General features: G+C 40.6%; 1 protein-coding gene across 1 annotated transcript in view; it reads left to right on the top strand.

Annotated features, from left to right (window-relative positions):
• The first annotated feature begins 388 nt into the window (after window positions 1–388).
• LOC124115933 overlaps window positions 389–25,511 on the top strand; it is a 452,084-nt gene continuing 426,961 nt past the window's right edge. Inside the window, exons 1-3 of the mRNA XM_046477097.2 lie at window positions 389–618; window positions 21,315–21,364; window positions 23,648–23,808. Coding sequence (XP_046333053.1) covers window positions 417–618; window positions 21,315–21,364; window positions 23,648–23,808 — 413 coding nt within the window. The 5' untranslated portion in view covers window positions 389–416. The remainder of the gene's footprint in view (window positions 619–21,314; window positions 21,365–23,647; window positions 23,809–25,511) is intronic.

The following is a 25,511-nucleotide window of genomic DNA, read 5'->3' as shown; positions in this document are numbered from 1 at the left end:
GCTGCACCAACACAGCGCTTTGGGCCAATCTTATTTTTCTGAATCAATGTGTCATATATATTGTTGTTGGTTTGGTAATGCGAGACATCAATTGCTTTGTTCCATTACAAAAGTCTCAAGGGTATTATTCTCACCACTCACTGTGTTCATTTCATATAATCAAGAATATAAGGTAGGCGACTTGTGATTTACTTGTATTACAAATATACGGGAATAACACCTTTCCAATTTATAGAGAGAACCCCTCCACCCCCACACACCAACACACGATGTATGAATGGTATGAATAGTTATTGATCGTAGTGGCCTTGCGAAGTAAATGGGCGTCATTGTACTGTTGTAATACTAGTATGTGTTGTTCATTGCCCAGCAACAAAACAAATAAACCCTGTCGGTAGTTCAGTGATCGAGTTAACATGGCGTTCACGGCTCCGTGCTGCTTTGAAGGAAAAGTTGGTGTTGGAGTATCAAATCGACCTCGAACATCTGGAGGGATTCATCTTCGTGTGACTGGGGTGCACCTACAAACATTGCCCCGCGAACATACACTTTGTGGATACCACTCAGCAAACACCACAGGCCATCTACCCTATGAAGATACCTTCTGGGAGACAGCAGGTAATCTGTGTTCAAATCGTATCTCAAATCACACATGTATGTCCTTTACGTTGGTGTTTTAAAGTATGTACATAAGCAATTATTGTAATGTCTTCAGCACTTGTAACGTTTTCACATTTTCTTGGTACGAATCAGGGAAATGTCACATGACAACCAGTGAGGACCAGGGAAATGTCCCATGACAACCAGTGAGGTCCAGGGGAAAGTCACGTGACAACCAGTGAGGACCAGGGAAATGTCACACGACAACCAGTGAGCACCAGGGAAATGTCACATGACAACCAGTGAGGACCAGGGAAATGTCACGTGACAACCAGTGAGGTCCAGGGAAATGTCACTCGACAACCAATGAGGACCAGGGAAAAGTCACATGACAACCAGTGAGGACCAGGGACATCTCACATGACAACCAGTGAGGACCAGGGAAATGTCACACGACAACCAGATAGGACCAGGGAAATGTCACGTAAAACCAGTTAGGACAAGGGAAATGTCACGTGAAAACCAGTTAGGACCAGGGAAATGTCACTCGACAACCAGTGAGGAACAGGGAAAAGTCACGTGACAACCAGTGAGGACCAGGGAAATGTCACACGACAACCAGTGAGGACCAGGGAAATGTCACATGACAACCAGTGAGGACCAGGGAAATGTCACGTGACAACCAGTGAGGACCAGGGAAAAGTCACGTGACAACCAGTGAGGACCAGGGAAAAGTCACATGACAACCAGTGAGGACAAGGGAAATGTCACGTGACAACCAGTGAGGTCCAGGGAAATGTCACGTGACAACCAGTGAGGACCAGGGAAATCTCACATGACAACCAGTGAGGACCAGGGAAATGTCACACGACAACCAGTGAGGACCAGGGAAATGTCACGTGACAACCAGTGAGGTCCAGGGAAAAGTCATGTGACAACCAGTGAGGACCAGGGAAAAGTCACATGACAACCAGTGAGGACCAGGGAAATGTGACATGACAACCAGTGAGGACCAGGGAAATGTGACATGACAACTAATGAGGACCAGGGAAATGTCACATGACAACCAGTGAGGACCAGGGAAATGTGACATGACAACTAATGAGGACCAGGGAAATGTGACATGACAACCAGTGAGGACCAGGGAAATGTCACACGACAACCAGTGAGGAACAGGGAAAAGTCACACGACAACCAGTGAGGACCAGGGAAAAGTCACATGACAACCAGTGAGGAACAGGGAAAAGTCACGTGACAACCAGTGAGGACCAGGGAAATGTCACACGACAACCAGTGAGGACCAGGGATAAGTCACGTGACAACCAGTGAGGACCAGGGAAATGTCACTTCACAAACAGTGAGATTGTGAGTTAGAACAACAACCTCGGGCAATTTTGTTTTGCATGATTACTGTTGACACTTCACACCAGCATATCACATGCCAATCAGTGATCATCACGGGCATGCTGTTCAACAACTGGGGGGACGCCTTACTAAGGCCTTCTTCACTTCTAACATCTGAAACGTTTAAGACGTTAAAACGCTGTGGACATTCGAAGGGGAAAACACTTGTTTCATGCTACTTAGATAGATATTAGAAAGATATATACTGAACCAAATTAAAAACTTCACAATCCTAAAATTTTAACATTTTGACCAGTTATCATTGTGGGCCGTTATTGAGTATTTTAACAGTAATGGCCACGTATTGTCTTCAAATAACACCCGTTTTTGTGCAGGTGAATCGATCAAAATCATGTGCACAGCACTATAGTGGCAAAATTAGTTTTTCACGTGCAACTGGTCACGTGGCCATAATACCGCACGAGTTCTCAGCCATACTTGTTAGCAGTCATTAACAAAAAAAGAAAAACACAAGAAAACAAAAGTCTTTACGGCCATTTGTCATGCCACGCCTTTCAAATGTGCAACGTGAACGCGCCATCGGCATGTTGCAGACGGGAACGTCCGTAGCTGAAGTCGCAAGGACGATGGGTTGTAGTCGACGGACTGTTTATGATTTACAGACGCGTCTACAGCAAACGGGTTCCACCGCTGATCGCCCTCGGCCAGGTCGACCACATGTGACCTCACATGCAGAGGATCGTCAGATTTTCTTACGTCACCTCCGTAACCGATTTTTGACGGCTACATCAACCAGAAATGAACTGTTTATGGGTAGACTGAGTGCGCAAACTATTCGAAACCGTCTGAGAACTGCTCACCTTCAAGCACGACGGCCATACTGCGGGCCGATTCTGACTCAATTACACAGACGTCAACGTCAATTGTGGGCACAGCGACACTTACGATGGACTCAGAGGAATTGGAATCAAGTCGTCTTCAGTGATGAATCCCGATTTAATCTTCGATTTGCTGATGGTAGGGCGAGGGTGTGGAGGCGCCGTCATGAACGTTACGCCCAGTGTTGTGTACAGGAAGTTGACAGATTTCGAGGCGGAAGTGTCATGGTGTGGGGTGCTTTCTGTGGCAATGCACGTTCCAGGCTTCTTGTCATCCGTGGCAACCTCAACGCTGCTGCTTACCGCGACCAGGTACTGGCACCAGAACTTCTGCCTTTTACGGCAGCACATGGACCCGGTTTGATCTTCCAACACGACAATGCCAGACCCCACACAGCAATTTTGACAAGGAATTTCCTTCAGAATGCGGGAGTCAACGTCATGGACTGGCCGTCAAGGTCTCCCGACCTCAATCCCATCGAACACGTCTGGGATGCTCTTGGCAGAAGTCTGCACTCTCCAGAACCAACCACAGAATTTGCAAGATCTTGGCACCATTTTGCAGCAACAATGGCGTCGTCTTCCCAATCATGTGTTCACAAGCATCACAAGGTCCATGCGGAGGCTTTGTGTGGCAGTTGTCAACGCACATGGTGGCCATACACGCTACTGAACTTGTGTGCCATCAGATTCTCGTGCTTGGGACTTATGATTTAAACTGTTGATGTTATTACCGAATACCGTTAATTAAAATCCTTCTTTGGACAAATGATTAAAAATTACCTTCTCTGATACATTTGTCCGTTGTATATCATATATGGGATTACTTTTAAAAATGTGAAGTTTTTAATTTGACTCAGTATATCATGGGGTTCAGAAGACAACGTTTACAAACCAATAGTAAAGACCTTTAAGTAGCTTTGTTAAACATTTTCTTAGTTTATTTTTTATTTGACATTGTTTCATTCATAAGTTCGTTTTGTTTGCTGTTGCAATATTCCGGCTATCTGACGGCGGTCTGTAAATAATCTAGTCTAGACCAGGCAATCCAGTGACTGATATATCTGTCCATCCGCCCATCCCCGCATCGCAATTCTTAAGTTTATATCCTCTAGGTCGGGAAGCCTAGTGGTTAGAGCGTTCGCTCGTCACGCCGAAGACCCGGGTTCGATTCCCGACATGGGTACAATGAGTGAAGCCCATTTCTGGTGTCCCCGCTGTGATATTGCTGGAATATTGCTAAAAGCGGCGTAAAACCATGCTCACTCACTCACAGATATTGAACTTTCAAGTTGATTAATTTTTGTGAAGTAAACTTAAAATCATTCTACATGCATAAAATAAATAAATATTCTCTGCAGATATGTGCCTGTTACACACTGATCTATCTGTTTTATATTTAATCTTGTCTTTACATAATGTTCCGTCTCAGGGTCTGTGCTGTTTGATGTTACCATTACTGGTAGAGGACTTAAATGACATACGGCTACACAAAGCTTAGGCTAAAAAGAGAAGATAATGTTTTTAGGACATTGTCGCCTCACTTTAAATCCTGCGCGTCAGTCATTATAATATAAAATGAGTATTTTTTCAAATTTCATGCTCGACTTGTATTATAGAGGTGAGTTCAATGTATGTCCAGTTGTTTTTGTTGGTATTCTTGGTGGAAAAAAATGTCACTATTGTTTTATCATGGACCTCAACGACAAGACTGTGTGGCACCATGAACGTTGGTTAACACTGGTTCAAAATCACAAATGTCAAGAACTCTCATGGATGCTGTCGTTTTGTATGTACAAGTTCCTGACAGTGTTCTCACAGATACAATTTACAGTAGTGCTGAAGGGGTCGTTGTCCGTACAGGTACTACAGATATGTACCCCAGATGTAAGTTGCTGTGTCAACTTATATGTGAATAAACAAAAAGAGTGAACTTCTAAATAAACCTTTTACTGAGGTAAGTATGTTCGTACATGATCGCGGGCTTCCGGTCGTCGACCTAGACTGGGTTCCTTTCTACCTAAACTATAGTAGACACGCGGCGGAGAAGACGACATAGGTATTTTGATTAATATATATCTCCCCTTATTTTCGTTCATGGTATGGAAAATGTGGATGAGTAAAACGGAATTTGACGCTTTTTCGACACAGCATAAAACGACTAAAAATAATGTCTTGAATAAATAAACCATTAGATAGTTTACCGTGGACAAGACATGCACATGATTGACATTAATCTTACGTAATCAAGTACCCAAAAGAATATTTCGAAACAAACAAAATTATCTTCAATATTTAACATGTCTTTGTTCATTATTATGTGATTATTTCTCTTTTTCTCGTCTAAGATTCATACAATAAAAGTATGCGAAGAAAGCTCCTTTGGAATAGAATTATCAGGATAATCGTACAAGGTGCGACCAACGGAGTACATGTCAAAGTTTATATATTTTATACTTTTTACAATTCTTGAGAAAATGAAATATAAAGTGTAATACACACCACATTTAAAAAAGGGTGAACCCATTGATACAAAACGAGAGGAATAATTCATAAATCGTTTCTGGTATATCATACTGAACATTGATAAATATCCATAGTGAAGTTAATTGTGTGAGGAAATAAAATATAAAAATATATGCAAAAGCTACATCATGATTGTAACTGTAAACAGCAGGATACAATGATCGTGTGTACTTTCATTCAATGACCTTCAAATTACCAAATTTGTACAACAAAATTGACGTATGACATCACTACCGGTGACCGACTTTTGCAAAATGGCGTGTTCACTGACAACAGTGGGCGGGATTTTACGAGGGGACTTTCGTTGATTCAGGGACCGTAGATACATAAATGTGACGTAAAGTCACGAGACACCATGCCTTCCCGTAACCTGCGTAAGTGTCCGTCACCTATTCGACCCTTTTCGTTCAGTTCCGTCACGTCGAAGGAATGGTAAGGTAAATTTGCACTCAGTTTCACAGTGTGGACGTCAGCTCAGTCGGTTAGCTGTCGGGCTATCAGTCCAACGGATTCTCTCAAAAACTAGTTGTTTGTCTTCGTGACCTACGGCAGGGATCGTCCTCACGATAAGTGTATTCGAAAGGTATTCGGCGTAACTCCGTTTGTAAACAAAACGGTCGCATCGTTGGCAGCCAATGGCACATAGTATAGAAAGTTCCTCTAACGCCACATGTAGTCATTCGTCACCTCCTACGGTGGGAGGTGACGAATGACTACATGTGGCGTCCCACCCCTTTCAGTAGCCTGCAAGAAGACTTTTTTTCGGCTTGTCCCTTATAACACGAATTGGTCACGAATGACATGACGTTTATGCTCTTGTTTATGTCGTTGGGAATGACATCACAGTTAATTTTGAAAAGGTTTATGACTGACCACATTACCAAGATGAATTAACCTTTTTGTTTGTTTGTTCGGATTGGTTCGAGATTGCAGACAAACGGAAAATCAACCAACTTCACCCTTGTAACATTCTTATTATACCATATATGTATATATGATAGTTATAATGAAACAGAAAATTCAAATTGACAAACAAAGAAAATAATTTAGCAGCGGTAATTAAGAGTATTCAGCGTCACGGCAGTCATCACTCATTTGTAAACATAACAGTCAGTCGGTTGCGAGTTCAAATCCAAGCATGGTTGTAGCCACCTATCACAGTGGGGAGCTTTGACTTGGAGGCATCGAAAAGAGAGCTCTGCGAACGGGCTATTGCTGTGAGGAGCTTAACCATGTACGATGCAAGGGAGCTTAATAATAAAGTTATCGTGTCTCTGAAATTATAACACTTTAAGTGAATTGAAAAATACTGTTGAAGTCAACATGTCATTATGAAATGTCTTTTGATTTTGCATAAAGGCATTTTTCACTTAATACAGTTCAGTGTCAGTCAAGGTATTTGTGATTTGGTTTCAGGATTCTGCCATTCCTGGTAATTGTCACATTAGGTTGTGTGTTGTTGTCTGGCACCACCATAGGTCTAGTGTCTTCACTTCTCTTTGTCATTATTTCATGTCTCATTTTAGTCTTTGTAACTTGTGCTTTAGTGTCTTTAGTGTTTAGTGTTTATTCCTCTGGTGGGGACATCAGCTTCACTGGTGTTTTCTCATGTGGAAATGAGAGTTGTCTTCTATTCCTTCTTAGGTCTTTACCTACCGAACATATGATGTAGGATCTGGGTGACTGATCCAGTTGTTTTACTAGTCCTAGGCTATCAAACCCATTATTTGTGAGAATTCTCACTTTGTCAACAGGTTCCAAGTGCAGGCAGCAGTTTAGCTGTCTTGTTGAAATTTCTGTTTTTGTTGCTCTCTCAGTTCTGCTAGGCATTTGTAGACACTTGATGGTTTTCAAATAACTGGTGAAAGTATCTTGGACAACATAGGAGTTTCAGTTTTGGTTCTGAGTGAAATGATCGCGTGATGTATTTCCCTGGTTGAGTATTGCCAGGTATGTGTCACTCCCATCTTGACTTGATTTTTCCAAAATTCTTTTGGCAGACTGTACTGCCTTTTCGGCAAGTCCATTGCTCTGTGGATAACCTGGACTGCTCGTTTTGTGTGTGAATCCCCAGGTTTTAGCAAATATTGCAAACTCCCGTGATGAGAACTGGGTTCTGTTGTCAGTTAGAAGAGTGTCCAGCACCCCACACCTAGCAGAGTGTCCTTTCAGCTTTCTTATCAAAGCTGTAGAGGTAGTTGTGGTCAGTGTTCATTTCTATCCAGCCAGAGTGTGAATCCATGAGCACAAGGTGTTAAGTTGAGTACCAAATGACACTTGAGTGGCTCCTTCTTCTGCTAAGATTTGCAGCTGTTGCACACTGCACATTCAGCTTCCCACTGTTCAATGCCAGAGTTCATGTTTCACCAATACAGGAAATCTCTTGCTCTTCCTTTACACCGCTCTGCATTGAGGTGTCCTTGATGAATATGTTTCATATGGTCATGCTGCAGTGATGTATATCAAAACGTTAAAATTACTTTCTTAAGCTCGGTTTTAAGCAGTTATTCCATGACATTGTCTGACCATGGCACGAAGGCGATTATCAAACGCCACACGATGGCAAATGATTGGCATGCATAAAGCAGGAATGTCTTGTAATGCCATTGGTCTGAATTTTGGGTATGATAACACTGTCGTAAGCCGTTTGGTCGAGAAACATGCTCAGACAGGTGATGTACAGGACCGTTCCAGATTCGGAATACGTCCTGTGACGACACATCCCGAAGACAAGGACCTTCTTCGTCTCATACGCCTAGAACCCTTTTTAACAAGTACAGCTGTGGTTGCCCAATCATTGTTTCAGCGCCAGAACCGTCAGGAACCAGCTGAAAGCAGCAGGACTGAGGACTAGACAAGTCATAAAGCGTCCCTTGTTGAGAGATCACCACAAAGCTGCTTGTTTAGCATGGTGTATTTCGTGACAGAACTGGAATCTGAGGACTTGGAGACGGATCCATTTGTTAGACCAAAGTCGCTTTCTGCTTCACGTCACTGTTGGAAGAACGAGAGTTTAGAGGCACCGGAACACAGCCTACACCTCCAGGAACATTAAACCGACTGTTGTATGCGGTGGGGCTCAGTAATTGTTTGGGGGTGTATCTCTCATGACTGCAGGATGGATTTGGTCACCATAAGGGGCAACTTAACAGGAGCTCAGTACATCAGGTACGTTTTGAGGCCAGTCGTCGTTCCTCATTTTGACAACCATCCTCTTGCTACTCTACCTCAGTACATGGATGTCAATGCCAGGCCTCATCGTTCCCATGCAGTCATGGATTACGCGAGGGCCAATGCAATAACGACTCTACCCTGGCCAGCAATGAGCCCAGATTTGAACCCCCTTGAATATGTTTGGGATATTCTGGGGCGATGCATACAGGCATGAGATCCTCCTGTAAAAGATTTACGCCAGTTGGAAGCAGTATTGCATCTGGAGTGGTTGTTGTTGACCAATCAACAGATCCAACTTCTGACTGGAGGCACGTGGTGTTTATACCCGCCACTGATTTGTTTCACGTGTCATGTCAAGTAGAGTCTTTAAAGGGGCACTGATCTAAAGCAATTCCCCGGGACTGGTTGTTGCCTTTGTTATTGTTTTTTCGCCGTGAGTACCCGGATGATACGCAACGCAACTGAGCATGACAAGAGACTGGGCTACCGTCTGCAAAGACAGCAAAATAAACTTAAAGGCAATATTTGTTTTACCCATTTTTGAACACTGATTAGTTAACCGTGATCTATAAAGATTTCGACAAAGGGTGCATGTTAATTAATTTCTTCAGCCTAAACAAACCGACAAAAAGAACGGCGGAGATCATCGGTTGTCGTCATTTGGAAATACTCCTCATTGTTATAGTTTAAAAAAAAGTATCAATGCAGTGTAAGCATTTTCGCATTTCGGATTGCGTCGATAATACGATTACTACTCCCTTGTTGTCATCCACGTTTTCTGGTATAACCCTACATTTGTGTATTTGTCGTCATTCACTAGGTGCTCAGTTAATGAATTTATTACAGGTATAATTAGTGGTAGCACTACTCCGAATACCTGAGGAAGCTTCCCATTTGGCATTTATTGTGTCTGGGGTAATGATTCAATCTAAATCCAGGTTGGAAGTGAGGTGAAATGTGTGTTATGTAATATGCATGTGGCAGCCCAGCAAGAGATGAATGATTAGTTGATTTACTTTTTTTGTAAATCAGCGGATCGTTGGTAGTCATCAAAGGATTAACAGAAAATACATTGATTGATTAATCACTGTTATCTAGCACGGTGGATATGTCGTAAGTGAGTGTTTACATGTCTAGGTTTACTGAAAATAAGGGAATACACTCATATCCTTGCGTGAAGTGCCGATGTAAAAACAACAAACTTTGTTCAAAGGGTTAACCGATAATACCTTGATTAATTACTCATTGTTATCTAACTAAATGGATTTTTTTAGGAACTGTGGACGTTATGAAAATAGTTGTCACATGGGCTTTCTCAGCCAACCTTTGAGACGATAGACAGTCAAGTCCCTTTAATCCGACATTGATGGTTGCATATGATTATGTCGGATTAACGAGTATGTTGGTGAAACGAATTTAAGTAGTATCAACGTTCGTGATCGAAAATCGGACAACTACACTATAGATATAAGAATTCAAACAAAAATATAAGATAAATATTCATATTGTTATGTTACATTGTTGGCGGAATATGTTTTCTAATCATGCATGTGATTTATCCTGTTTTCTTTTTATTTAAAGCATTAATTGTTTATTGTTAAGCAAGTTTATCTCTGCAGCCGTTGTAATATGCAGCTACCAGCTGATTTGTCTTACATCAAAACACGGGCAGTGTACTCGCGGGCAGATGACCACCGAGTACGGTGATCACTGTGTCGGATTTACGACACTAATTAATGAGTGATTTCGGTAATTCGTTGCAAATTAGGTGTGTCGGAGTTGGAGTGCGAGACTGTCGGATTAACGGGTCTAAATAGCACTGATTTAATCGGTTCCCATCATTAGCGTCGGATAAAGCCGATTGTTGGATTAACAAGTGTCAGATTAACGAGACTGGACTGTATATATATTTTAAAATATTTGATTGTTACAGAGACACGTGACATTGAATACGTTTCTTTGTACAGCTGCAGACGTTTGGGATATTGTTCCTTTGTGTGGATATTCACGGATACATTCCTCGAACAAGGAAGCTGCCTAAAATTATACACATAAATTTGGTAGGTTGTAATTATGATATTCGCATTTCGTTTTCCTTCATTTGCAGTAGCATTGGACAGATTCATTCTTGTTCCTCTACGTCTTGGTTGGGAAATTCTTCGATGCGCGATAGACGTTGTTTTCACAAGTCTTTTCAGTTGTATATTACAGTCAATTTGTAAAATGAGATTCTCTCAGGCAATTTATAAAATGTGTAATTATTTCAGTCATTTTGACTAAAAAATCTGTCCATTTCTTTAACAGATTGACCAAAATTGATTAAGACGATCAATAGGGCCTAAAAACATCACAATAGATTATTATGTAGGATTAGAAGCCAAACAATATAGAAATGAACTTTTCATCGTAACATTTTCAGTCTCTTGGTGATGATATTAAACATAAAAATGTTTGGAATTCGTTGTCATAATAATACAGATGGACATATTTTTCAGTCAATTTGTAAAATAACTGAATATTCAGGCGTTTAATAAATTTCCTAAGTGAAATTTTTGCACATTTTGACTGTAAAAATATAAACACCATAAAATAAGCAATGCTCAGGAGAAATATTTACTTTGTGTTGCAAGTCAAAATAGTGTAAACGAAAATTGCACAATTACCAAGCAAGTGACTTATCAAAACTTCGTCACCATTATCGATGCCTCCCACAAAGATACCTACATTTCCTTATTATTTCCAAAACTGAATTTCATTTTGTTGATCAATGTGACCATACGCCCTTATACTATCAATAAAAGTGACAAATGCGCTTACGAATTGTGCAGCACAGGTTGTGAACTAGTCAAGGTTTCTGCTTTATCATCTGGGTACTCAAGGGGAAAAAACAATAACAAAGGCAACAACCAGTTCCCCTTTAAGAGACACTTGCACATGAAACATCAAACGTAACTCATTTACTTAATCCTGCAGCTCCATACTTTTTTGAGGTATTGTCTAAGGTAAAAAACAGTACATGTGCCACCATGATGTTTTGGTCAGTAAATTTCAATCACAACTCACCAATATCTTCTTTATTTGTTGTCAAATGTTTGTTTTATCCGATGACATTGGTATCACCCAACTCCTGTGGTCAGTCATCCCATTTTTTACTGTTTGTCATGGTTCAGAAATAGGGGTGTGCTTAACTTTTTTTCTTTGTGTATAGTTTGACTGCTCCTGATCTGGAAATCAGTCCTTTGTCTCTCACTTGTTTGAACAAAGAGAGAGGCATCACATTGCATTTAGCACCAGTGTCAACTTTAAAGCTTGCTGGTTTGTCATTGATTGTAATTGTTGTATGTACTTCTGATGGAATGTTGTCTATACCATCTATATCTAGAGTTTCAACAAACAAGCATTCACTTTCATCTTGCTCATACCAGTCGTCTTGAATTTCACAATTTTTTGCTAACTGGCTGTTGATCATGAATGGTTGATATTTTGGTGGCCTGGCTCTTGCATGAAATCCACACCTGCCTCTTGGACTTGATTTCCACTTTGAATTTCCACTGGTTCTGTGACTGTATGTCTCCTGGCCAGAGGGACTGGACTGACAAATTGAATGGAAGTGGTTGAAATTGTTGCATCTGTGACACCTTTTTCCAAAGGCCTGTCACCGGCCTTGTTAGTGTTTCCGCCGACAGCGTCTGCAGTCTCTCATAATCTCTCTTAGTATTTCCTTGAACCGGATGTGATTTATAACTTGGCTTCTTTTGACTCACAAAGTCACCTTCTGTTAATTTCAATGTGATTTCTTGTACTCCTTTTTCTGTTGAACAGTTCATTGACATTACACAAGGTCACAGCTTTAGTTAATGTCAGGTCTGTCTCTTTCAATAACAACTTTCTCAAATGATCTGATGCTATTCCACATACGATTCTGTCTCTCAAAATTTCATCTTTTAGAACTCCATAATTACACATATTTGCTTTGGTGAGTATATAAGTCCGTGTAAAATGTTCGAAAACTGTCATCTTGAACTTGAATGTATCAATTGTTGTGTTTGTCTGTGGCAAACAAAGTTCTCAAAAAAAAAATTCAGGCATTTGTAAGATTCTCTAGATCCATCTTCACCATAAATAAATGTCTTTTCTTTCTCAATTGCTTGTCTGCCGGCAATGTTCAGAAACACATATGAACAAGCCTTATCATTCTTATCAGTGTGCGCCGCTTCCATGATTATTGAATTCAAATTGCTGCAAGTTGTCTGTGACAACTCCTTCGAAGGATAATGGTGCAGGTTTGTTAAATGCCTCAGCCATCCCGCTTCTGACACCATGTAAGTTGCTTAGTCAACTTATATGTGAATAAACAAGAAGAGTCTAGTTTCGGGTTGAGGAATGTAGGGTAGGATGCTGTTTACGCTACTGGGTACGTTTCTGTATTCTGATTTTGGTTAGGGTATATTTCTGTATACAAAAACATACTTGGGGTTACCTATCTGTAGTACCCGTGCTGATAATGATGCCTTGAGCCAGAGTAGTGCATGTTACAGATAATGCTCTTTTGAGCTATTGGGCATATGTTAAATCTCATCAGGTAGGTATTCAATATGTATGAAACAAATGAGTTGACATTTTATTAAAATATAATTCAGCCCCAAGTGTGTCACATATCACATACACCTCAGGACAGCCATAAAACCATACATTTCAATAAGTGAGTCATAGTACTTTTATACATTACCCTAGGATCTTGTATGTGATGTCTGTATTCTTTCGATCAGTAAATAGAGGTAAGTAAATTACAGGTACACAATCTGAAAAGACATGTAGTCCAGAAGCTAGCTAGTCCAGAAACATCTGAAGACATCATGGAGACAGCTCAATGACAGGTGGGCCGCTTTAGACATAGTAATGCAGGATAAGTATATGAATATATACTGAACTGAAAAAGAAACATCACCATAGATATATATATATATATGGGAAACCTTATTTGTCCAAACATACTTTGAGACATATTAAAAAGATGAAACTTGGCAATACTGATCATCAAGGTTGAAAGTGTCAAATGTTCTTAAAGTTAAACACAACACTAGTCTCTGAGAAAATGGCATCACAAGTCAGTATCTCGTGTGTCTGCCATGTGCATTGATGACTGCTGTGTCAACGTCGATATGTGTAATGGATGAGCTGGTTGATGAAGGCCAAAGGCACTTGAGCCCATACTCTCAGCAACGCCTGACGCAGTTCAGCTGCAGTTGTCAGCCTTGGTAGGACGTCATTCAGCCATCTTTAAATCTCGTCCCACAGGTGCTCAATGGGATTTAAATCAGGACTGAGGGCAGGCCACTGCATGGTTCTGATGCCATTCTGCTCGAGGAAGTCTCTTGTTGCCCTTGCAGTGTGGGCACAGGCTTTATCATGCGGAAACCCGTGGTTGCGGCGACATGCCAAATGAGGCATAGCGTGTGGTCTCAAGACTTGATAAATGTACCAAGCTGCCGCGACACCATTGCCTCTCCCTGGACCGATGTTCTGGAAGACCACAGGGCCGACCCTCTGTGCAAGACCAATTCAAACCCACAATATGATGCTCGGACCACCCCGCGAGTCTCTCTCAACAACACAAGCATCCGAATAACGTTCCCCACGGCATCCACAGACTCTCTCTCTGCCATCTGCTGTTGAGATACAGTAATGGCTCTCGTCTGAGAAAAGGACTCTTCTCCACTGCTGGTGGCGCCAATGCTGGTGCTATTGCCCACTGAAGACGGTCCCGGTGATGTCGTGGTGTCAGAATGGGTCCTGGCTGTGGCCTGTGACAGTGGAGGTGTCTGCTCGTCAATCGTCGACGTACGGTGTCTGCACTAATGTGTCGCTGGTGTGTCCCCATGTTCTGTCGGGCAGTTTCCGCAGCAGTAACAAAGCGATCTTGAAGATGCCGTCGTACAATGTGACGTCGGGTGGTGACCCTTGGTCTTCCACTAAGTGGTCAGTCATCTGTAGTGTTGGTGTTCTGGTACTGTTGTTGGAGCCTGTATATGGTCTTTACCTGGACTTGAAATGCATTGGCTACATGCCGGGCGGTTAGTAGCTTTCAATAGTCCAAGGGCTTGATGTAGCTGATTTCTGGTCAATCTTGGTATGTGGTAGCAATTCAATAACGAATGAATGTTATCCGATCTGGGTGGATTTTTATAGGGCAAGAAATAGGGGAATGCATGTGCATTTCAATTTGCACGGAACACACGTGCATCGGGTTACCATGGCCGTTGCCGTGATGCGTTTGGGCGATCGGTTTTATTGTCATCTGCTTTGTTTTTTTAATCATCAAATTTTAATTTTCTGGACAAGGTAATGTTAAATTTGAGAAACTTTGACAAAAATTACCCAGATATTTAAATGACAACTTTTCATGCAATGTTACTTGGATTGATGTTTCTTTTGCGGTTCAGTATATAATATTATCTAGATTTTATAGATTTTTTAAACTTATCTTGCATTACTCCTTAATGCATCTTTATTGGAGGGTGCGGTGGAGGGCATACCTTCAGATGTGATCCTCAATAAAAGTCTGATCAGTAAAGTGCCTCTTATGACCAACGGCATTGAGCGTCGGAAGGAACCAAGAGTGTGAGGTATGCGGGATATCAAGGAAACAGTGCAGTAATAGAAATAAAGCCCTAGCTAAAGTCTGATGTACCAAGCCAATGGAGGTAGCATGTAAACCATCTAGTTGGAGTTGTCACAGACCAGAAAGGTCGAAAAGGTCTGTTCTTGATATCGGAGCGTCAACGGCCCCTAGAGGCAGTGGATGCCTTCCATGTCCTCCATGTCTGAGTGCCAGAAGCAACATTCCATAATGGCCTGGATGGAGCAATTACTGTGGAGAGCCATGATGGAGGCAACTGCTCTAATCTCTTTAGTTGTTGGCTCGAGGAGTATCCAGTTCAGCGGCCTCATAAGCCTGTAGAATGATGTCACATAGATCCTGTTATGGATCTTTTGCAGCGCAAGAAGAGAAGACATTCAGACAAGAATTGGGGCGACACAGTGGTGGGGTCCTGATGGTTCTCTTTGCAAAAACTTTCAAAGGAGCACCATTTGTCATTGTAGAGGCCACTGGTAGAAGGTCTGTGCATCAAGGTGATTGTCTGGAGACAGCTGGGACAGGTTTGGCCATCCTGGCAGTTCAAGGGAGTCGACTCGACATTTCTTTGTGATCCACGAACCGGCCCCTCGCTGACCACCAAGGTGTGATCAAAATCAGAGCGAGGCACCTGGTTGACCTGATTTTTGAAAGTACAATGGGAAGAAGAAAAGGTGGTGGATAAGCGTACGCTTTTAGGCCATCCCAGGGAAGGCTGAGGGCGTCGACAGCCTGTAAACTGTCATACAGACACATTGTATCACAAGATGTTGGTTATCGATCAGATCGTCTTGACTGGGCGCCGTCGTTTTGTTTTAACAAATGCAAGTCATACAAGAGGTGGAATCTGATTGGTACATTGGAGAGGCTAAGAAGGGACATAACTCATAATAACCACTGGTGGTGCTACGATCGAGCCCAGTAATTCCAGCCTAGTTCGGCAAGGGTGGAAACTGGGCTTTTATAGTCATTTAACTCTTTTGCCTCGGGAAGATGGTCAAGGCTAATTGAGGAATCTTTGGCTTGGATTCTGGTCTTGAACAGCCTCAATCTAGACCTATGGAAATAAGGCGTGCAGTCTAGGTAGCGCTTGTTCAATGTAGCCAGATTGTGGATCATTCGTAGTTGTTCTCAGTCCTTCTTGGGGGAAGGAATATTAGGGAATAGAAGCCTGGTGTCATGGCCAGGGAGTGTATGATCTCTATGACCTCTTTGGCTATCAGTGTGTTGATGTTTGTTTATAGCAGCTGATGTTGTGTAGTGGGTTAGGTGTCTGCCAGAGGTAACGACATCAGCGGAGGGTCGTTTATCAATGTGAGCTGATACCCCTGGCCCAGGATGTTGGTGATGTATGGGTCCCCCAGCATGTCCCAATTTTGCCCACATCATCCAAGTCTGAAGAAAACTGTGTCCAGTTGATAATTCCTTGACCAGGAAGACTTGGAGAACGAATGATGTGACATGTGTTCTAGGGCTGTGAGACCCGTCTCATCCCTGGTGTAGCTGTTAATGCGGGCGTGAGTGGAGGAGAACTGACCATTGAAGAGGGAGGAGGATGACCATGGTTGTTGGAGTAAGTCTCGCTTAAACTCAGAATCCCACTCTGTGAATGGGCGCTGGTTAGTAGTGAGTTCCGCCAGAGCAATATCCATAGTGCTTATGTGATAAATCTGTCACAGTTGATAGGTCATAATGGTGGACAGATTATCAACAAGGTTGTATCCTGGATGATGGCTCTCGAGGTAGAAGCTATGGCTGAAAGAAGCTTAAGGAATCGATGAATCTCCATCCTAAGAACGCCAACCTAGTGTCAGGGATGCGGATTGTAGTAGACCTGGAAGACCCCGTCATGCGGTGGAGGTCACCATCCAGGGTGTGCGTGCTGTCCGCTACCTCCAAAGCATGTCTGGGGAAATCCTCCTTCTTGTTGTGTGTAGCCTTAAAGGATGGAGTAAGGCCAATTTTGCAAAGTCCTTATCCAGAGCCGCAGTCGTGTCTTTAAGAATCGGGTCTCGAGGAATTGAGGTGGGGTTGGACCAGATGGTATCTCGTTTATCAACATCAGGTCCCGGAGATGGAACAACCGGAGAGAGATGGTCTTCCAACCAATCCGCAACTTGATTGAGGCTGAGGTGAGTGTCCTTTTCCAGGAAAGAACCCCCATATGGTAGAATAAAGGAGCCCTCCAGAGAGTCTAAGTGGTATTCCCTGTGGTGATGGATTGGAGAAGGGCTCCGGGAATGATGTTAGATCAAGAGGACTTGCTCCCACTACATTGAGAAGAGGCGCCAGGTGAAGTCAAACCATGCGAGGATGTAGACCTGACCTTAGAGGTGATATCATGGTCGCAGGCGTTGCTGGAGGTATCACACAGGCTGGGGATGAGGAAGGTGCCATAAACATTGTGTGCATCATGTGGGGGCCAAAAGGGCGTCTTAGACAGCTGTTGAGGTCCTGTAGCTAGTCAGAGGTGCTGATGCCGGTGCTGAAGACAGGGGGTATGCTTGTGGAAGAGCTGAGATTAAGGTTGCCTGCGCCGTAGGTGGTTGTGGACATGGACCAGCACACTTTTCAGTGTAGTCGACAGTATCTGTGGTGTAGAGACCAACACCTGGGTAGGTGAGATGGCTTATTCAGCTGATGGATGCTCAGCAGAGGATGAACGTAACAGTGTAGACGTATTGGGGCTTCAGCTCGAAGTAGATGGAGTAGCCATAGCTGGAGGAGAGGCAGCAGGCCCAGACGAGTCTGACATCCTTTTAGCAAATTTGTGGGCTTGTTGTGAACGACGTTTATGAGACACTCTCAAGTACAAGGTGAAGGCTGAAGGAGAGAGCGGGAGACGCGCGACGCTTAGCAGCTTTCAAACAAATACTATTACAGTTGAGACACGGGGTGAGGGTCCCAACCAGACTTGTTACCGTGGCACTTTGTACAATGGGGCTTATAGCTGCAATGAAACAGAGGTGTAATCACAATGTGTTCCCACCCCGATTGTGTATGCTATAATCTCAATCCCAACCACGTGGGTTACAAGGATCAGTTTACGCAAGGAACGTGAAAAAAACACTTAAATAACTATAGGTACAACAATATTAATGAAGTACCAAGCAACACAAAGAATACAGAATGCATGGCACGAAAAAACGTAACCACGAAATGAATTCAAAATGGCTAATTGGAATAACAATTCGCCTGTTATTTACAGTGACAAAAAGCCACCATCAAGCGTTAAAAATTAATGCAGTGCTAAAAATCATATGTAAGATATGAAGACACAAACCATAGGAAAGGTATTAATCACATAAAACAACAGTGTTGAATAGCACCAAAAGGATTGCAATGAATAAAACTGAGAGCTTAAAACAGTAGATGGATCTCTCCAAGTGACAGCAGTAATGTGCTGTGCCATGACATCATCACTTCCTTGGTCACATGGGAACTGTATGATGGAATTAGCCACACAACTAGTTGGATTAACTACTTCAGCAAGTCCTCACAAAGCTCCTTAAATGCTTTAGGGAGCAATGCATCATAAGTTAAAAAATATTATGGATAAATAAATACAATTATTTTGGAATTAAATTTACAAAATAGGCTTCTGCTATATGGGATGAAAACACTGGTTGACAATACATATAATATGAAACTTCTTTCCATAATCAGTATAAATCAATGCTGAAAGAAGTGTCCATTGTTTGATTCTGACTGTGTCATATGAATATGTTAATATAGTCAAACAGTGATGATACCAGGTGTTCATGAAAAGGTGACCATATCCTGCTCACAAACACATCCCAAATCAAGTTTTCATCTGAACAAACACAGGAACATTTGGTTCAAGTGAAATAAAAAGGAATTTGCATCCGACATCCTTTTGGTACTGACACATCAAATTTAGAAATGTCATCCACATGTCCACCAGAAACGTTTTGAAATATTGAATGATCTTGAATGGTACAATCCTGATCAAAGACAACTGTGTCAAAGAGCATGCTCAGTTGTACCTCATGAGTTGTGAAATGTGGACACCAAAGGCTGGAGTTGCTGGAATATTGCTTGACATAGGGAAAAAAATCTTGTGGAAAGTTTGTTTTTACTCTGAATCTTTATTCACAGATCCAAATATGAAACAGATGAGGCAGTTTCACTGGTTGCTTTCATTTCTAGTTAGGCAGGTAAACCAAGTGAAGGGAATTGGCTGTTCGACCATTATTAAACGATATCAGATCATTGATATATGTGAAATATTGCATTGCCTGTGCCATGGAATGTGATGGAATTGGATGGGAAAGAAGAAGACATTAACCATTAGATATTTGATCTTGATGACCAAGAACACCAACTAACTCAAGTAAGACAGACACCTTTAATACCACTTCGGGTGTGCGGCAGGGCAGAGTCCTGAGTCCACCAGTTTCATTTTCGTTATTAATGAACTTGTTGATGCTATTTATGAGAAATGCTGTAATGGGATATTTATATCTCAAGAAATTACGGATCTACTTTTACTCTTTTTTTTGCTGAAGAATGGTCAACAAAAGCATCTGAACGCTCTACAGCACTTTTGTGACACCTGGGGTCTAGAGCTTTACGTAGACAAGTCAACCATTGTTGCATTTAGAAATGATGGTATAGTTGAGCAAAAGGAAAAGTGGTCGTTCTGTAATGTAAATATGAGTTGTTTCCTATTATGAATATTGGTCAATGGCCTGCAAACGCTTGCAGCTCAGGCCAAGAAGGCTCTACTCCCAATCTATTAACTATATAAAGAAAACAAAATATGTTGCATTTTCAATAAAAATATATCACCAATTCTTGTGTATGGTGCACCAGGTATTTTGAAGAAATGAAAAGTTTCGTGCATATTTTAAAAGATTTTATACAGCTGGAAACTTTTCTTAGAGTAAGACTAGGGGAGCCTTGGTGCAATACTATATTTATCCTAACCCAGATGAAAGTAATTAAATATTGGTTTAATCTTATATGTATGCGATGTTATAGTTACCCTTTCCAGAGTTACCAGTTGCTGTTGTCTTTAGATGATAATGGCAAACACACATGAGCATCTGATGTCAGAACATTATTCTTTTCCTGTGTTTCCCCTATATTTGGATTGCCCAAGATGTTGGGGATAAGTTATAATTTATTTTCAACTTCAAACAAAAACTCGTTGAAATTTTCATTCAAGGTTGATCAGAAAGTATTGGATCTCCTCATTTTCTTTCACATTATACTTCATTAAAGCTGTTTTTGATCCTGAGAAATGTTTGACATTAAATGATACAACCCCTCTAAAAGCGATTTGGTCGTTTAGAATCTCTCTACTATGTTTAAAAATACAAGATATTTGAAAACAAAGACAGACTATTGAAATTTTATTTGTACTTAATGTAAATCTATGTCTATTGAAGACCAGTGTCCTTACTTTCCCAGGAAAGAAATATATTTTTGCCACATTAAGAAAAAACATACGTAAGTCATCCAAGTAATTAACAATTTACTTAACCCAATGATGTAAATACTATCCAGTCAGCAGCTATCTTTATGAAACACATTTACTATAAGATTTCTAAGAGTTGTGAATTTATCAAATGTTTATCAAACTACATTTTGTATTTAAGTTAATTGTACTCTGTGCCACAAGGCCGAAATACAGGCCATCTGTGTGTTTTTAGTATTCTCAAAACTGTTTGAAAGTATGTGATATTTTAGTTGTTTTACGGTCCTTTGTTGGCAGGATTATATTTTGATATAAGTTTCCGAATGTTCTTGTGACAATATGACTGAAATATAAACAAAACACAGCGCTGAATACTTTCCTCAATATGATGATATGAACAAGACATATTGGAGAAAGCGTTCAGCGTTGTATTTTGTTTCAAATTGCAACGTAAAGATGTCGATGTCATTTAGGGACACACATACATGGGCCTTGTTCTGAGCATGTGTTCCCACATTTTGTGATATCTCGACATCTGAGCAATTTTTGTACTAAACATCTTAAACCTGTGTTACTTTGGGCAATAACTATCATAATAATTTCATGTGTTGTGAATTCACTGAAATATTGTTCAAGGCTTAAATACTCCAAACTTGTTCACTTGATCATGTTGATGTTATTTTTGTTTAAGGTTTTCTGAAAGACCCTCTGGCACTTGATGATGAGAAGATATCTGAAAAGGTAATTTCCATAGCTTCATGACAAGGATTTGAAGTTTCACATCCAATGTAAAAACGTGTTAACTACATTTATGACTATGAATACACAATGCCATTTAGAAAGTGGTCAAATGTAACATATGTTATATTTGGGATAACACTTTCTTAGTAAAGTACAGATTCTCGTACTTTTTTGGGTTGAGTCCCGTCTGGGATTCGAACCCACACTTGTGATCTAGACTACCAGTTGTCGGACTTTCATTTTTGTGGAAGCCTCGGTGGCTGAGTGGGTTAGATCGCTGACTTTGTGTGCTGGCGATTAGGTGCCTCACTCTGGCAAGTGTGGGTTCAAATCCCGGACGGGACTCAGCCCCAAAAAGTACGAGAATCTGTACTTTACTAAGAAAGTGTCATCCCAAATATAACATGTTACATTTGACCACTTTCTAAATGGCTTTGTGTATTCATAGCTTTCGGCCATGGGAGCCGTGCCAATTTACACTTGTCAGAGGGGTACTCAAAGTACGTGATTTAGACTACCAGTTGTCGGACTTTCATTTTTGTGGAAGCCTCGGTGGCTGAGTGGGTTATATCGCTGACTTTGTGTGCTGGCGATTAGGTGCCTCACTCTGGCAAGTGTGGGTTCGAATCCCGGACGGGACTCAACCCAAAAAAGTACGAGAATCTGTACTTTACTAAGAAAGTGTTATCCCAAATATAACATATGTTACATTTATGACATATATAAAAATGCATATAATCGCAGAGTACAATACAGATATGAAAGTACTTCTGTACGTTAATTGCCACTCAATATTGTTATCATATAAATGTAAAAGCATAACCTGGGCCCAAAATATATCATAGCTTGTATCATATTGGTCATCCTCTTCTGCAAATAAATTCAGAAACCAATGGGTGGATAAACGGAAACCTATCATTGATGTTAATGTAATATCCCCTTCCCCTGGATATTCCAAATGTTTTGGAGAAGCCACAAGACTTAACAGATAAAACAATGGTGAAGGAAATCTTTTCCAAGTTTCTCTGCTACACCATGACATACATTCATCTTAGGTCATTTAGAGGCAGATACATAGGGAATGTTTTTGTTTCTTATCACAAGATGTCACACATTGATAAAATGTAAAGAACATGATAAAAGGTAGGTTGAATATTCTCTGAAACCACAACCCAAAACATTATTGAAATGTAAGCTAAGTTGCTAAAGTTGCACGTAGCTTCAGAGACCTGCTTTCTTATTACAAAATACATAAGCAATTATGATGTCATATACAGTAAAGATTATCCTTAGATCCTTGCCTAAGTGTGATTTATAATTTCATGTTAAAAACATAAGCAAATATGATGTCATATACAGTGAAGATTATCCTTAGATCCTTGCCTTAATGTGACTTATAATTTCATGTTAAAAACATAAATAAGCAAATATGATGTCATATACAGTAAAGATTATCCTTAGATCCTTGCCTTAATGTGATTTATAATTTCATGTTAAAAACATAAGCAAATATGAGTGAGTGAGTTTGGTTTAACGCTGCTTTCAACAGTATTCCAGTTATATCGCAGCATGTCAGCTTAATGTGGGAGGAAAGCTTGAAGTGATGCAGGTCTCAGACGTTTACCACTTCGGTGAAACCCACGAGCAGTGGGTATTGTGCTGACAAACCAAAAAACATAATCAGGGGGAAGCAGGATTCGAACCCACAATCATAGGTTTCTGGCGTGCCCAAGGGACGCAACCCTGCAGAGCGAATCGCGGCGCCTTGGACGACTTGGCCAGCCGTGCCCCCTAAGCAAATATGATGTCATGTGTTCAGTAAAGATCATCCTTAGATCCTTGCCTAAATGTGACTTATAATTTCATGTTAAAAACATAAGCAAATATGATGTCATATACAGTAAAGATTATCCTTAGATCCTTGCCTAAATGTTATTTATAATTTTATGTTAGAAAAATTAGCAAATATGATGTCATATACAGTAAAATATTTCCTTAGATCCTTGCCTAAATGTGACTTATAATTTTATGTTAGAAAAATAAGCAAATATGATGTCATATACAGTAAAGATTATCCTTAGATCCTTGCCTAAATGTGACTTATAAATTCATGTTAAAAACATAAGCAACTTTGATGTCATATGCAGTCAAGATTATCCTTAGATCCTTGCCTAAATGTGATTTATAATTTTATGTTAGAAAAATAAGCAAATATGAAATCATATACAGTAAAAAAGTTCCTTAGATCCTTGCCTAAATGTGACTTAAAATTTCATGTTTTAGCTGCATGAGAAGTGGCATATGAAACCACTAAAAATATATCCGGTGGTGCGGACTCCACGATGGACAGATTTGGATGATAGACAAGTTGAAGTTTTGGAAGGAACAAGACTTCCTGATCCAACACTTGAAGCTATGATTCTCAAAGAGAAAATGCTGAAAAGGTGAGAGGCCATATCTAACGTACCATCACTGACAGTCTACATATTTGTTTTATTAGGGTTCAAGCTAAAGATAAAGACATGGTATGATATAAAAATAGGTTCCCATTCCTCGTTCAGTATTCATAAACAGAAATATAATAATATTCAAATCCTGTAATTATTGTTTTTTAGGTTTTAAGTTTTATGAAGCAAAGTGTAAACACAATGAACAATGAAACAATGGGTATATGTAATAAATCTGAAGTACAGACACAATTCTGTCGCACATTAGACCAGGTGTAGAAAAGGTCCCCAGCACCTTATTGCTGGTTGTAAGAGGCAGCTGAAATGGGTAACCTATTTGCTGTGTGTTGCGCCTCTGTGTCGGTGGAGGACAGGAGCCAGGAATATAATTGGCCTGATTCTATCAGTGGGCTGGTCATGGCAAGCGCTGTGTGTTGGAAATTTTCATTTTAGAAACATCATATCAAATCATGTTTGATCATGAAGTATAGTAACCTTAATTAGGAAATTAGCTCTGCTTTGAACCCTACACTACATTTCAAAAGTCACTTCCCTTGTATCGCGAAACTATTTCGCAATACGTTCGTGATAGTGCTGTGAAAGTGGCGCGATAATAGCGCGATAGGGCCGTGAAAGTGGGTAATAGTGCCACAAAAGTGGCGCCATATTGGTACACTACATGTACACTTCATAATTGCTGTCGTGTGTTGTTTCCCCATGTATATCGGATGCGAAGATACATGTACATGTATTTTCATTCTAACCTGGAGCTATATTAAGCCTGTTCCTCTTGTTATATTTAGAGAGGTGTAGGTGGTTACGTCCACTAACAGTACAAAGCTGTAATTTTTTCGCAAGGATGGAACACCTACTCTATATTAAACAATAAGAAACTAATAGACAAATGTTTATATTTGCTAATGTGTGTAACTCATTTGTATCAGTTATCAATAGTCTTCGGAATGGGGAGTCGTGTACGAGAACACAATTCCCAATGGTGCCTGAATACACTGATTGTGTTTTTCTTCTAGATACACTCTGATTTTGGTCCTCGGTTCATCCGATTCATACACACTAAGGACTTGCGTTCGTCCATAAATGCCTGAAATGCTGAGTGTTAACAGCGGCCATCATAGTCCCTGTTTCATTTAGCATTCAAGATTAAGGATAAACTACATTTCGGTTTGATGTGCCTATGCTTCTGTTATTGGCGTCTTAGACTGAAAACGGAATAAGTTTCCTTAAAAAGAAGTAGAAATCAGATGATACACAGATGATACATACATGCAACGAAGGGAATTTATGGATGTCAACTTCTTTAATATGAGGAACACAATGTTTTGGAGTAATATTTACTCCTTACTCGGGTGAAGGAGAAAGTATACACCCTGAAATGTTGTGTTCCCTAAAATATAGATGTCTTCCTTATGTGTTTCACTTCTAAATGCTTTTTAAAGACATCATACATACATGGTTTTAAAATGATAGGTGAAATACTGTGTTGTTTATCTGTTCCACATAGTAGTAAGTTGTAAGATGAGTTTCTACTCGTTAATCACTTGGTTTGTGCACATATTAAAATGTCGAATGTTTGCAGGTTTTAGAGCTAGATATAGTTGTGATTTGATGAATTCTTTATTCTCTAGACATTCGAGAGTGAATCAGACTGAAGCAGTCATCACAATGAACAATATACTCCG

Source organism: Haliotis rufescens, unplaced genomic scaffold (genome assembly GCF_023055435.1).
Source record: "Haliotis rufescens isolate VD_foot unplaced genomic scaffold, xgHalRufe1.0.p SCAF_5, whole genome shotgun sequence".
Taxonomy (NCBI): domain Eukaryota; kingdom Metazoa; phylum Mollusca; class Gastropoda; order Lepetellida; family Haliotidae; genus Haliotis; species Haliotis rufescens.
This window is presented reverse-complemented; position numbering and strand designations above follow the sequence as displayed.